The 15,966-nt window shown below is 42.4% G+C and overlaps 2 protein-coding genes across 2 annotated transcripts in view; one reads left to right on the top strand and one right to left on the bottom strand.

Moving 5' to 3' along the window:
• cbr1 (carbonyl reductase 1) overlaps positions 1–15,966 on the bottom strand; it is a 585,032-nt gene that overhangs the window by 460,087 nt on the left and 108,979 nt on the right. The gene's annotated exons all lie outside the window — the stretch shown is intronic.
• Positions 1–15,966, top strand: part of nrg3a (neuregulin 3a) — a 409,270-nt gene that overhangs the window by 356,964 nt on the left and 36,340 nt on the right. The window contains exon 4 of the mRNA XM_074647325.1: positions 8,959–8,982. Within this exon, the coding sequence (XP_074503426.1) occupies positions 8,959–8,982 (24 nt within the window). The remainder of the gene's footprint in view (positions 1–8,958; positions 8,983–15,966) is intronic.

The following is a 15,966-nucleotide window of genomic DNA, read 5'->3' on the forward strand; positions in this document are numbered from 1 at the left end:
TATGATTCTTACAAACTAACCCAGTGGTTTCGTTGGCTTGGCGCCCTGCTCGCTGGTGTTGTTGGACATTTGTAGGAAAATGCATGAAAATAACAAAACAACTTTTCATAAGATATCACACAAACCGTTGTACATGAATGAATTATGTGCTTTGCATTGTTTCATCAGTGCAGTGGTTTATTTGATGTTTAACTGGCACTAGTATGTGTTACACAAAATATCATGAGACGAGCACTAAGCGCGGCATTAACCACATGTAATCAATCACGCTAAAGAAACACAATCAGTAATTGGAGGCTGACATCTTCCTGATTGATGGATAAGACATTAATTAGCAGTATTGGTAGTCCCAAAGATACCATCGTCAATCTGCCAATTAAAATGACATAATCAATCGAGGTTGATGACTGCGGTTCAGTCGGTGTTCAGTCTGCATTCATCACAAGATGATTAGCGACCCTGAAAGACTTCATTTTGAGTTATCTCTTTTTATTCACAAGCCGTCACCTCTTTCTTTCTTTCTCTCACTTTCGTGTCTTTCACTGCTGTCATACAATACGGCTAGATTTGAAATATTTTTTTGAACACGGCAGCAAGGCCGCAACCATGGCCACAGCCTTTTACAAGAGAAGAATAGACGCCCAGCTGTGATAACCACATCCATGTTTCAGTCAGGAATAAAAGATCAGTTCTGCATGCACTCCTTTTTGTGTGAAGGTCTATTTCATGTCCTTTCCTCGTGGCTAGGAATGAAAGAACTTAAAGGGATAGTTGTGGTGTTTTGAAGTGAGGATGTATTAGGCACTTATCCACAGTCAGGGTATTACTTATACAGTAGATGACGGTCAGCACACAAACAGACGGGAGTACCGGCACTGAAGTGGACAGGGTCAACAGCAAAATGGCTTTTAGACATATCCGTTAAAGCGTACGCTATATTTAGAATATGTTCCAACGGAGATCTGAACTCAAAGTGAAACTTATCTACGCTGCTTTTGAAGAGAGCATAGATAAGTTTCACCTTCAGTTTAGTTCCCTGTCAGAAAGGGCTGTCTGACGGTAAGATAAAGGGATGACAACGTCCACAGTAGAGCTGGGACGATACACCGATCTCACGATTCGATTCTATCACGATACTTTGGTGCCGATTCGATATTTATTGCGATTTTTAAATATTGCGATTCGATACTACGATTTATTGCGATTTTTGTTAACTTTTTTAACACTAGACCATGAGAACAAGTTGAATCATACACTTCTAGGGACTTTTACTTTGGAAAATATCTAAATTAATCCAGTAAGAATGTTTGATTTTCAGCATGTATGTAGTCAGAGATGTCCTGAAGTCAAATATATCAGTCAATGTCAGGAATTATTTCCAGCAACCCAAAAATCAAAGAATAAAGACATTATCCTCACAAATTAGTGGTATTTTCTTTTTAATTTATAAGGGACATCTGGTGAATATAATCCTATTTATATATATGTATTTTGTGTATACAGTTCTCTTTGTTAACATCTTATTTTGAAAAGGTGTCTACTCTAACTTCTCCAAGGTGGTCTCTAGCTCTCCCGTCAGCTCCGTTCTCTTTATCCATCCATGGTCAGCCCCATTTGGGCCGTTTGAATGTATTTAACATAAATGTCAGTATATAGGTGCTCTACAGTCGTAGCGTCGGCCCATTTGACCACGGAGATGAGTGCGACGGCCGGCTCGACCGCCACGTTACCGCGATACGATAACGTTTCCTGTCCGTGACAGAGTTAGCATGCAGCTTTAGCCGTGATGTCTAGCTCTGCTTTTCCTGTCAATGTGTGAAAAACAAAGTGTTTCCATCCTTTACTGGATGTGTAGTGTTTACCACGCTGGATTTAACATGTGAGGGTGCAGGTCGTATCCACGCAGATCCTCCAACGTTTTCTACTTTCTGAGGTTTGTTTTGGTTGAAGGATACGGAACGGATATGACGTCACGTTACTCAGACTACAACAATAAAAGCGGTAACTTCCTTCTACCTCCGCATAGACTTAAATGAAGCAAATATATTGATTCACAGCACTATATTGCTTTGCTCCTGTGTCAGTACTCCTGTCTGCTTCTCCAAACTGGGGGCGTGCCGACCGTCATCCACTGTAGTAATACACTGACTATGGATAAGGACTTCATACAACCCCACTTCAAAACACACAAACTATCCCTTTAATTGACGAGAGGATTTTATTAGATTATCAAACCTTGATAAATTGACAAACTTTGCTAAATCCAGAATTGAACTAAATGAAAGAACGAAGCACATGAGGACTACTATTATGTTTTATGATGCATTATGGTACGCCGCCGCCACCACTAGTTTCATAATCATATATTCATGGAAAATGAATGTCGTCTGTAAATCAGCGGGTTGTGTGTCCCAGTGGAGGTCAGCTCATCTGTCTTCCGCTGTGAGGTGGCCTGATATCACATAAGACTGTCAACGCGTTGCACTACGTCTCCGTCTTCTCGACCCGGCGGAGTGGGCGGATCCAAAGGTCTGGATCCAAACTGTGAGGCTCAGCCCAGAGGTGGAAGTAGTCAGGAAACACACACACACATACACATATATATATCCAGCATATCCTCATAACCATGTGTGAGTCCACAGGGAGGGGAAGTATACGGCGACACGCCACAGACTCCCTGCCACCCACACCTGCCTCCTTCAGGCGGCACACACACACACAGTTGGGAGTATCTACTTTCATATAAAATGCCACATTGGTTTGCTTCGTTTCTCCATCTGAGTTCCTGTATGGCGTGGGGTTTATTTGCCAAGAAGATTGCAAATGAGAAGAAGTTTCAAGGACATTTCAATGAGCTTTACGGTCCATTTATGTCACGTTCAACGACCACAAACAGCAGATATATAGAGCAGCTTTAACAACACTGAACTGAAGTACATCCTATGCATGATTATACTCTCCATTTCATCCACACATTCAGCCATTACGAATCTTTAAAGGAGCAGTGTGTAGCATTTAAGGAGGTCTATTGGCAGAAATGGTATATAACATTAATAAGTATGTTTTCTTCAGTGTATAATCCAGCCCAGTCTCACGGCAAAGCGTGTCATAGACCCGCCTGTCCACCAGAAGAAAGCATGTCAGTGTCACGTTTTGTGTCGCCGAGACGTGAATATTACACGGCTGCATGAAGTCGCAGTGTTTTGTAGTGTCGTTTGTCGTGTGTTGTGTTGTGATGGAAGTAATATGGTACGTGTCCACCGGGGCGTTTTTTTATCGTGAGGCGACGCACCGCTTCCCAGCATTGGACGCTTGGTGGGCTGCCGCAAGACGCAACACACTCGGCACCTGATTGGACGAACGCTTTCCCTCCGTGGGCTGCTGCTCCCAGTTTCCAAACGGGAAACAATATGGAGGCTCGTTTGGAGACTTTCTTCTCTTCTTTCACGAAAATAGTTCACTGAAATGTGTTTCTGAAAACATTTGAGGCGAGAAATAAGCCACGCATTTGATGAATCTGTCTTTATTTTGGATCGACAACGTTTATTTTAAAACATTCTCGGGAGTTTCGAGAGGCGGTGAGTTGAGTCGGATGGCCGTAATTTGCATGAAATAGACGAGACCTCAACTTTATGCAAATAAGGAACGGCTGTCGTGAAGCTCTGTCTCTCGAATCGCGCCGCCACGCTACCAGAATGTATTGCACAGCTGCTTTCATAGACAGTTACGTAGTATATAAAGTAAGAAAGACCACTTATGGTGGACGGACGGGAAGGTGGATGGGTCCAACAAACCCAGGACTTTAAAGCGGGATACCGGTGTTTTGTTTTGCAGGTTACGTTAGTGGTGTTTGTCACGTGTTTCCATACTGATGTTACGTTGTTTAAGTACGTGTTTTACTTAGTTTACGTATTTATTTTAAGACCATGATGTTTTCCCTGATCCTAAGTGAGCGACAATGAGGTTTTACCTTAACTTCACCAAGTGGTTTTCTTGCCTGAACCTAAGTCCATGGCTTTGTTGCCCCCTGCTGGTACTGCACGGTAATACAGGAGGCAAAACGTGACACTGACGCGCTGTCCTCTGGTGGACAGGCAGGTCTATTGTTGGTTGGTATAATTACCTGAAAATAAGAATCGTTGTGTATTGTTAGCTTGGAATGAGCCGTTTAAATCTACGTAGGGTGCGGGTCCTCTTCACGGAGCCGGTCACCATTATTTTTCGTTACTGCAGTAGCCCAGAACAGATAAACCAAATACTGGCTCTAGAGATAGACATTCATGTATTCACTTTGGTCACCGTAGTTCTCCGACACGCTCGGCACACGGGAGAAGATTCAGTTGGTTGCAATCTGCAACGTCACCGCTGGATGACGGATTCCAACAAACACAGGGCTTTCCTTGCCTGAAACTAAGCAACACAACATTAAGCACGTGTTTAAAGTTTGTGTTTTAAAGTTCTGTGGGTTCGGCTTTTCAACGCGGGACTTGTATTTGGGTATTTTTACACAGTACTTGTACATAAGTAAAGGGTCTGAATACTTCTTCCACCACTGCTCAGTGGAACCGTTTTTCGATAAGAAAACAATATCTTTTTTTTTGTGAAAATGTATGTCCCTATTTTGGAAAGTTTCCAGCCTTATTTGGATTCAGATGTGGCGTCTCCCTCGGTCGGCCCAATGATTCAAAGGCCATCAGTTTCCACCGAGCACATATTTAACATATGACACTTGGTGGGCCCCTTCCATCTAAAGTGGTTTACAGTAGCAGGAGTGCATACATCTTCAGTATGGGTGGCCCCGATGGGAACTGAAGCTCATATCCTGACAGTGCTGCTGCTGATATATGCTCTACCCACCGAGCTACACAGAAAATGAAATCCCTAACCTTGGCAGCTTTAGTGCTGGGCTCTACTCATTGAGCTCCATGGGAAATTGAGTTTCTAACCCTGGCAGTATAGCAGCACTTATAGCTCTACCCAAAGGGCTGCAAAACTGCAGAATTTCAAAGGACAGATCACACTGTCATTTTCCTTTGGCTCTGTAGAAGTCAATGGGGTCACCAAGGCTAAAAATATATATATATATACACTTGTGTTATTGTTAAGCATTATAAATAAAACTATACAGCAAATGAAGATTCACATTTCTGACAAATTCCATAACAATGACAAATAGAGCTAATATTTTAAGTTTTGCTTTCGTACTTGAGGTTTAAATGTGCCATGTGTAAGATGTAACCAGAATTTTAGTTTAAAACATTCAAAAAATTAACTAACAGTTTCCAGTCGCTCTTTCATACCGACATTCTGCAACACTGCCGTAAAAGGAGGTCGGCCTTACGCCGGTTTAACTGAACCAAACAACAGCGGCATAATGTGTGATTTTAAGATAGCACGTCGGCATCACAGAAGCAAAAGAGACATGACGTTTAACACAACAGCGCCGGCGTCTAGTGTGTGTGTGTGTGTGCATGTAGTCCCGCCGTGCTGGCTGTCCCTTTTACACAGATGTCGGCTCGCCCTGAAACTACCTCCGATGCCGGCTCAGTGGCGAAACAACTCCTTCCCCCTTTCCATCTCGTTTCATACAGAAGAGCGAGACAGAATAACAGTCTGGCCATGAACAGGCAGTGTGAGAAGCAGCTGCGACGTTATGTCAAAGACGTCTATGTATTGTGTTGCAGAGATATCTGCGAGTCCTGTCTTGTAACACCATGAGAGGTGATAGTGAGTCACTGTAGCGTCCAGTCTGCCCTCAATCCAACATGAGAGGACCAAGAAGTAGAGATGCCCCGAGGACTTGTCAATCACGTTGATGGTACAGGGTTTGTGTTCTTTTCAATAGCTTGTTTATTTGATTAAATCCAAAGTTGAAGGAAATAAAGACTTGTATTTCCGTCTCATCCTCCCCTAGACTAGTTCGCAGGCGACGGCTCTCAAAGACGGACAAAGCTTCAGATAGCAGTTAGCTCGAATTCAGCAAGCATAAACCCCAGACTGCCCCAACTCCCCCCGCTGGATCAACAATCTTCACAGTTTCTACAGCTGCTAGCTGAAGCTTCAGAGCAACCCACTCTCCTCCCGGCAAAGTAGTCTCAAGGTGGTGGGGGAGGACGAAACAAAAATACTAGTTATTAAACGTACACAGAGCGGTTAGTGTCACAGTAAACACACAGAGGGCTAAACTATAGGCCGACGCCACACGTGAAGATTATAAGATAGCCGTGTTGTTAATTTGACCGGCAGTTTGGTTGAATTTGGGTCTTCTTGTCCTGCTGTTGACTTTTTTTGATGACTGTACATTTAGATTGTATGGACCCAGTAGTAGAGGTAAAATGCTGCCCCCTATCTGTTTGGAGTATGTGGCTAGATCTTACACATTGCACCTTTTTAAATTTTAAACAATAAAAACTCACCCAATTACAAGCTTCTTCCTAAGGAATCCTTTCAATTGCATTTTATCAGGTCCCATATTGTAAAAAGTGAGATTATCATGTCTTTTATATTATAAAGCAGGTTTAAGTGCGATATAAAAACTGTTAAACTATCAAAACGCTCAATATACGGAGAAATACACACAGTCTGTATTCAGAAATTGTGCGTTTGAAACAAGCTGTTAGGATTTCTGTCCATTTGTGATGTCACAAATATACAATATTTAGACCATTTCAAAGTTTTAAACATAAACATTCTAAATGTGTCCCAGTTTATTTCCTGTTGCAGTGGATGTGAATGTCATCAGCTGACAGGAAGTAAACATGGACCCAAGCTGTTGCCTAGCAACGCTATTCCATTGCATGTCTGTTGAAATGCACTAAAACGGAGCGTTTCAGACAGAGGGTGAATACAGGTATATTCATACGGACAGTATCAGGAAAATAAATTTTTTTTTGGAACATTTCAGCATGTAAACATGTTCTACTAGAAACACAAAATACAAGTATGAACCTGAAAATGAGCACAATATGGGACCTTTAATATAAAGCTGTCCTGGTTTAGTCATCACTGTAGTCTGCTATTATGTACATATCAAATAAAAGGCATTTATCATACAAATAAGTACAACTTTCTTGTGAGATCAGACAGTTTTCCCTATTTCTTATTAAATGTGGTAGTTTTGAGTCTTACTAAAGTCTTTCCTGAAGTCCTTCTCTTTTGTTGGTTTGCTTTGAGAAATGTTGGATTACTTATTTTAATATTAGGATTTGCAACCTTTGCATTTAACCCGACTAAAGCTGTTCCTTCATTCTCTATTCTACGTAAATGTACAGCATTGTGGACTTTCTTTGACAGTTATAATCAACCTGTCAGTGGTTGAAAACCTGAATTTAGATTTTTTCCAGAAGCTTTCATGTGAGAGTGTCGTTATCTTGTTCATCTTCTCCCTGTCCCACATCGCAGGCGTGTTTGAAGGGAGAAATCAAGAAAGGCAGTGGAGAGAGGTCTCTGGGTCATTGGTAAAGTGAAAAATGATCCGCTTACATCCAGGCTAACATTGGCCGATAAGATTGGGGGCAGATTGGACGCAGCTTTTCGCATTAGAAAAGACCAGCTCACCCACTCTAAGATGTAGGGCACGGCCACTCAGGAGATAAAGTCACTGTCGGTGTGGTTAAAAAGCCAGCGGTGACACCGCAGACATCAGCACTTCCTCTAGATTATTTTCTTACAGTCAGTGAGAGTTATACTTCCAGTCGTACAGAGCCCAGGGAAGCGCCTGTGATCCGAGTCACTATAGAAATGATTATGTTTGGAAACTGCAGCTCCTCATAGCTGCACTGTAATTAACTTGTTTCTTTCTTTTGTCAGTAAAGCCAGGTACAGATTTTGAGGGATGACGCAATGATAACACATTTCTCTCAGTCAGTACTTTAAAAGCAAAATTAATAGTAAACTCAATGGTTAATTTAGCATGTTAGACGTCTCTTTTAACAGCAGGAACCTGCAGCTACACTCCACCCCTTTAAATGCTTGCTGGAATTACAAGTAATTGTTGTTTTAGTGTAAAAATGTGAGACGTTTACAGGACTAAAATGACCTCCGACCTCTTGTTTCCCTGATATGTTTTACACAGCAGAATCCACACGAGCTCTCTTATTTATGCTGTTCAGGCATCGAGGAAACACACACACAAACACACACCAGTGTGTTGTTTGTTACTCTTATACTTCTATCTTTGTGAGAACCAACTTTAGTTTTAGGTTTTTAGACCACTATTGGCATGGCATGCAGTCATGTTGCATTGTGGGTAATGTAGGCACCAAGAAAAAGGTGAAATTTGACTATTAGTTCTTTTTTTTTTCTTCATATTAATGATCTGACTCAACGGGTCAAGGCGAGGGAGCCATGGTGCGCTGTGACTGTCTCTATTTCACTCCACAACCATGTGGTTTCCTTGTTGACACCATTGCGAATTACATGTTTTTGTAAACAAGCTGACGTTATCTATTTAGCCGAAATAACGGAAAACGCCTTGCTGCCAATATTTAGACACACCGGAAGCTCTGGTCAAGCCTATCCAATAGGAGAGGACCGGAGGTGCATTCTGAAGGAACGAGAGTACCACAACCCTGTTTCTCTGTTTTCTCTGGTCATGTTGCACCAATTTCAAAAATATTTGTGCCTGTCTCCAGCAGACAGCGTGATTGCAGCGGTGAAATACTTCTTTAAGGTCAGGTTTAGGTCTGAGGGGTCCTCACAAATACAGTAAAGCAAGCGTGTGTTCATGTGTGTGTGTGTGTGTGAGTGTCATTCCTTGTAACATTACTAGCATGTGCCTTCTGACTCCATGTGACAGCGGATAAAACACCGATACAGCAGCTTACATGAAAGAACAACAAGTCAGTGATGATCTGGCTATACGCTGTGACACAGTGCTAACGCACACTGTTCTTAATAATAACTTTATTCTCTCTCTCTCTCTCTCTTCCCTTCCACCTCCCCCCTCCCTCCCAACAGATCACTTGGGCATCGAGTTTATGGGTAAGGAAGCTTTTCTTGTCTCACATCTGCATGAATCACGACTGTAAATAAACATCACAGTGTGTGTTTGCTCGCATACAGTACATGCATCGTTCACGTCATCCAGCAACTGGCACACGTGGACGTGCCTAATCACACATGACATTGTTACATCATTTGACATGTTCACAACAACAAAGCTGCGGTGGATATGTATAAGGCATCTCACATATTCATGCTCTACAGTCTTTGGAATATCAGCCACTGTTTATCGCTCTCTTCTCTCTATGTAATTATATACCATGGACTGGGTGAATACTCGATTCTGATTGGCTGCAGGGTGTCCATTAATTCCTGACGTCTTCCTGACGTCACATGTTTGCTGGGATGAGCTGAGCAGACAAGAAATATCTTCCGTTGCCAAGTCATAGCTAAGGTTCAACCTATTTACTGGAGCAGTGAACAGCGTTTCCATTGCATGAGAACCTTATGGGATGGTAATGATTATTCCAGGTAGCAGTAATCCCTCAGGTGTTTCCAGGGAAACTTGAGAAATCTTTAGATTTTGCAAAATGCATGTTTTTTTGAGTGACCATGGTATAAGCGGGGTAATGCCCTTCGAGGTGTCCATTATCATGAATTAATGGAAGACCAGAACTGCCCGACGCGCATCGTCGGGCATTACCCCGCTCTTATTTTTTGCACTGTCGCTATCTTAACACTTCCTCCCTCTCTTCCTTTCTCTCACTACTGCTTATGAAGTGTCCCTTCAGAATTCCAATGTGCTGCAGTCTCCTTGGAAACAGTGAGAACAGAGAGGCGGGCGGGGTACAGTGAGGGCTTTTTTTATGATGTTGGCTCTGTTACCAAACGCTCTCCTCATTAGCGCGCGTGTGTGTGTATGTGTGCACATGCATGGCACATGGTCAAAAAGTGTGTTTCTGAAGTCCCCTAGTTTTTACTTATGTGAGTTAGATGAGATTCTTCCAGTGATTGTGTGTTTCACATGCCTGCGAGGCTGCGCAGGGTGGATGCCAGCGGCTCCTCCTCGCCGTTGCCAAGCTCCCCTACTCCTGTTCTTGGCTCTCCTCTTCAGGCTCTGTGTCGGGTATCACAGCTGAGGAGCGCTAGTTAACGACATGCAGGCTTGTTGTTAACTAGAGCCCCTCTCTCTCTCTCTCCCTCTCTCTCTCTCAGTTGGTATAATTTGGGCCCTTTCCACACGAACAGGTTGGAAAAGCAATGGATCATGTATGAAAATGGCCTCCCCCCTGGTTTCGACAGAACTGCTTCTACATTCTCAAAGTAAAAATTTCACAGGAACAAGCAGTGCCGGGCTTCTTTTTTCTGCGGCACGACCGCTGCATTTTGCAGTGAAACGAACAAAAGCTTCTTTTTTCTTTTTTCAGGAAACTTGCTGAGACTATGCAAACCTGGCAGTGACAGATGATCTTTTTCCACAGAGCTATCTTGCAGGTTTTTTCCCATTTATATTCAGCGAGAGCTTTTATGCCTCTGCAACATTGTTCAGGCTGCCACATTTTCTTTGCCTGGCTAACATCTCTAGTCCTGCCAACGTCTTCCCCGGCATTGTGTTAAAGCAGTGCACAGATAGATAAGCACCTCCCACACTCAACCCCGGCTTGTCTGTGTCTGTGGCTTTGTAAGAAAAAAGAGGATAGGCTTACATACCAATCCACTGAAACAATATAAGTACAATACAATTAAGTAAATGCATACTGTACGAAGTGGGCCACTTGTGAGGATGAAGGAAGGTGCAGGTTTTAAAACATCTTGCAACATCCTATTTCTGTTTATAGCATCTGATAACTTTGTCCCTTGTCGTCCACAGACATTATTTCAGTCAGAGACACTTATGTCAAGGATCTGACCGTTTATGTGCGAATGGTTATACAGTTAGGCTCTGATAAGATAAGGCTCCGCTCTCAGAGAATCAAAGCTGCAACAAGGGCTCTCTGCTGGGAGAACAAATCCCCCTTTAATAAACACATCAGTAGTCAGAAGTAAAGTCCGCTGTCCACGCCCGTATGAATACCAGTCAGCTGGTAGCCAACTGATAAATGAGCCACTGATGGTGAAGCATGAATAAAGCCGTGACTGCTAATGCAAGCACAACATCAGTATTCTGCCTAAACCAATGCAGCGCTCCATTTGTTCTGTGAGCTGAGCTTTTAAAGGAGAATTCTGCTTTATGAAAGTTGATTTGTTTTTTTAATTCATTCCTAATGGTAATAATAATGTTCATTGCTTAGATCTGGGAACGAGGCAATATTGCTAAAAAAAGAAGTCAGATGGGGCACGCTAATCAAGACAGACCACCAATTTAGTCAAACTTATTTTGAAGAGAAAAAATATAGCAAATGGAAAAATGATTAGCAAAACCTGCTGTAAGCAGCAGACTCTGACCCGTCATACTCGCTCTAGTTGTGCACTCACAGTTTACTTTGTAATGGGCTCTTATTACTGAGATTACATGTGGCAGATTTTCTCTTTTACCGGCAAATAAAGTGCTTCAGATAATCTGGCTAAGCTTCTGTCTGATCATCTGACTGCTCGTGTTTCTCAGCCAGTCAGACTCAGCCCATTGGACGTTTCTTCACACCAGGGATACGTCGACGAATGCCGACGTTTTTGCATTCGGTCAGAGCAAGTGACGTAGTTTAAAGAGTGAAAAGAGACACACAGGCCAGGCGGGAGGAGAGGAACTTACTTCAGTCCAAGTTCCATGGTGGAGAGGAGGTCGTGTTTCTCTGGCTCTACCTATCTGGCGTGGAGTGGAGGTCGTGTTGCTCTGGCTCTACATATCTGGCATGGAGAGGAGGTTGTGTTGCTCTGGTTCTACCTATCTGGCGTGGAGAGGAGGTCGTGTTGCTCTGGCTCTATCCATCTGGCGTGGAGAGGAGGTTGTGTTGCTCTGGCTTTGGCTCTATTTATTTGGCGTGGAGAAGAGGTTGTGTTGCTCTGGCTCTACCTATCTGGCGTGGAGAGGAGGTCGTGTTGCTCTGGCTTTGGCTCTATTTATTTGGCGTGGAGAAGAGGTTGTGTTGCTCTGGCTCTACCTATCTGACGTGGAGAGGAGGTCGTGTTGCTCTGGCTTTGGCTCTATTTATTTGGCGTGGAGAAGAGGTTGTGTTGCTCTGGCTCTACCTATCTGGCGTGGAGAGGAGGTCGTGTTGCTCTGGCTTTGGCTCTATTTATTTGGCGTGGAGAAGAGGTTGTGTTGCTCTGGCTCTACCTATCTGGCGTGGAGAGGAGGTCGTGTTGCTCTGCCTTTGGCTCTATTTATTTGGCGTGGAGAAGAGGTTGTGTTGCTCTGTGCACAAACTATTTTGATATCAGGTTTACAAAATAGTCTGTCAAATGCTATGATAGTTATTTTCCACAGACAACCCATAGCTCTATGCATGATTTATGGAGAATGAACCCACCCCCCAACCTTCCCTCCGACAGAGTCAGTTTCTGAGGTTAAAATTAGAAAGGAAGTGTCTGGAGGTTGAGATCTCTCCACCCAGGCCATCAGCCACACAAGGCTTTAATAAAACAGAGAATGTACTCAAGGATTCTTCAATCCTGAGCTTCCTCTTCATACATCTTTTATATTGCTTGGCAAAAAAAGGAGGGAGAACATTTTACTGTATGTAGTCAGTCATGTGGGCATCAATATTTCCTTTCCATCAGAGATCACTGAGCTCTGACTGCTAGATGTTCCATCTGGTTGTAAATCAATGTCGGAGCAAAGTGTTACAGGCAGATACTTTTTTTTGGGGGGGGTGGAATGGATTTTAAGTCGTGTTGATTTTCAATTTCCACCCAGGGGGTTTCAGGTGTGTTTGTGCTGGAAGACACTAGAGTAGAGATGACCGGAGCTACAGGAGGAGGACACATTTGTGTGTTTTATATAAGACACATATATACATTATATATATCTTGACAGCATGATAAGAGTTAGTGACATTTATGTCAATCAGTTGTCTTTCACATGTGGAGGCGAGGTAGGACGTTTTTATTTCACTCTGCTCGACTTTGACAGCACATTTTGACTCCCAACACGTCACATACCGACCGAGCGGCGCTGAGAAACGAAGCCAACGAGGAAGTGCCAAAAACTTCTCCGAGTGGCCTCTTGAGGCTCCAGGAGCAGGTTAATCCCCATAGACCCTCCATGTTAAAGTGCCCAACTTTACAGCAGAAATAAATACGTTAACAGCCTGGTACGAAACACGGTTTTGGTCTCTGTAGCTAATTTCCCTGGTTCATGACGACTGTACGGGGGTGAATTTTTTATATAACTCACCTGTTTAAATTATATTAAGGCTTAAAGTTAGGCATAATTTAGGGCGTGGATGTCATCTCAGGTCACTGGCAAGCTGACAGGAAGAGCGCCGGTTGTTGAGGCCAACTTTTGTAGTGGCCAAACGGCGATACTACAACTTCTGTGTCCGTCACGTGATGTCATTTGGCCCAAAAATACTTTTTCCCATAGACTTAGATTGGGAAAGAGACGTCTGTAATCAGCGTATAATTTCTTTTTTTGAGGTGAATCAACGTCCCAGTACGAACACTTGAATAGCCCTTATTTAAATCATGATCATAAAATGTACTAATTGCATCCAGAGTTATTTCCCTTTCTCCGTTCATGTGAATGAGAACCAGACCGAGGCTGGAGCGAGGGCTGGGAGGCGGAGTTAGCAAGCCGCGACGACAGCGTGACGGCTGTGACCCCGTGACCGAGCCATGTGACCTGGGGAAAGTCAGTGTTTGTTAAACCCAACAATCCACCCGACCTCCTTCCTAAGCAGACTTTCTCGCTCTTTATATGTCAGTTGCTCTGACCATCTAATACTGACGCCGATGGGTTTACATCGGAGTTACCTCATCCAGATGCTAAAGGGTGCCTCTGTATTTGACGAGTTAGATGTGAGAACAGTTTGACTTTGACAACTTCGGGACTGAAACACATCCTGACTGCAAAATATAAGGCCTGTTCTTCTCAATGTCAAAGAAGAGAAAGGAGACGAGTAACAGGAGGGGAGGAAGAAATCACTCTGGTGTCTTCCAACAGATCACTTTTTAATCAAACACAATTTCTATTCAGTTTTTTGGGGGGTTTTTCTGAGATTTTCTGTGAATGAGTTTTGAATTCCTGGAGGTGCAGCTTTGTTCTTTTCAAATAAACTAGTGCTGCTGCTGCCAGAAACATAAAATGCAGTCCTTCTGGGGAGAATCGCTTGTCCTGGTCTTGAGAATTTAAATTTTAAATTAATATTTCGAGAAAAAAGACAAATTTGCAAGATTGTAAAGTCAGAGATCTACGTGAAAAAAACACTGAAAAATAGTGTAAAAATGGTGGTGACGCCTGTCTGAATTATGTTTCAGGACCTTTGCCTCGCTCAGAGGTCATCCTTACCATGATAATACTACTTTAGGGGCAAAGAAATTCAGACGGTGGATGGCGTTAACACAGTTTTGCACTTTTTCAAGGCTTTTTTTTTGTAAATTCATGACTTTATAATCTTGTAAATCTGTGATTGTTTTTTCATGTAAATTTTCCATTTTAATCTCAAACCATGTTTTTTTTCTCGTAAATTTATGACTTTATAATCTCGTAATTTTTTTTTTCTTGTATATTGGTGACTTTATCATCTCGTAATTTTTTGAGCTTTTTCTTGTAAAAATTTGCCACTTTATTTTCAGAAAATATAATTTTTTTCTTGTAAATTTTTGACTTCATAATCTCGTAATTTTCTTAGTTATTTCTTGTAAATTTGCCACTTTATTCTCAGAAAAGTTTTTTTTTTCTCGTAAATATATGGCTTTAATCTCACGTTAATTATTTTCTCAGAATATTACCATCTTCTCCGGCTCCGTAATTCTTTTAATTTTTTTTTTAATCTAAAATGGCCCTGATATGTCACCGTAAATTAATCTAAAAATAAATAATTCCTAATATTACAGTAAGAAGTAGGTGGTTGCACAGCCAGTGGCCATGACAGCAAAGGTTAGATACCCGTAGTGCTTCAGCCTCGACCACAGAACAGTTGAGATAACCTCAGATGACCCGAGACCACGGGGAGGCTGAGCGGCAGGTTTGTGAACACACTACAGCTGGAAGAGACGATTTATCAGAAGAAGAAAAGAAAGCCCAGTCACTTAAACATATTCAGTGTGTAAATGGTCCAATAAAGCCATCCGGGTAATAGAGGAAAGGACCGAGAGCAGCCCAGAGAGCATGCTTACTGTAGCACGGCAGACCTGCATAAATACAAGCTTTATCCACCATCAGCAGTCCGCGCTCCGCCAACATGAAAAGGCTAATGCTCCGGCTAACGAATCCTGTTCCTCTCTGTCTGCGTCCTCTGATCTCTCCTCTCCTGTTATGTCATCCATCCTGCCAATCTCAGCAGCACAGATATAATATACAGACGGTTCAATAAATAATACAAAATAAGAAAGTGGTTCTGCATCATGTGACTGTAAATCTGTAAATCTTAACAGAACTTGAAACCTTATTGATCACATTTGTCATCATTAACTATCAATAGTTTATATGTCTCTGTGAGAGTTTGTTTGTGTGAGCAGTCAGTTGAAAACTGACCTTTTTGACCATCATTCATCCAACTTCTGCCACTACTGTCAACCTTGAACCGATTCCAATGTGCTGCCACTAAACATTAAATTTCACTGCCCTCAAACTACAGGCCACAGTTTAATTGTATAATTGTACAAATGCAACACAATTTAATAATCCTTAACCTAATATCTGCAACAGACCTTGACAGTGTTAGTGCCTGCCAGCAGTCTGACTCGCCCATATGTCCAAAACATTAGATAGAAATCCCTGAATGACTCACAAACCTGGCGCCGCTAAATAAGGGTCAGGAATAACAGATCCTCATATTTCCTGGGTGGAGAATGAAAAATAGTTTTTTTTAGATTTGTTGATGCACAAGAGATTTTCAATGGAGTCTAAAAGCCTTAATGGAA

The sequence above is a fragment of the Sebastes fasciatus genome, chromosome 9, assembly GCF_043250625.1.
Source record: "Sebastes fasciatus isolate fSebFas1 chromosome 9, fSebFas1.pri, whole genome shotgun sequence".
Lineage (NCBI taxonomy): Eukaryota > Metazoa > Chordata > Actinopteri > Perciformes > Sebastidae > Sebastes > Sebastes fasciatus.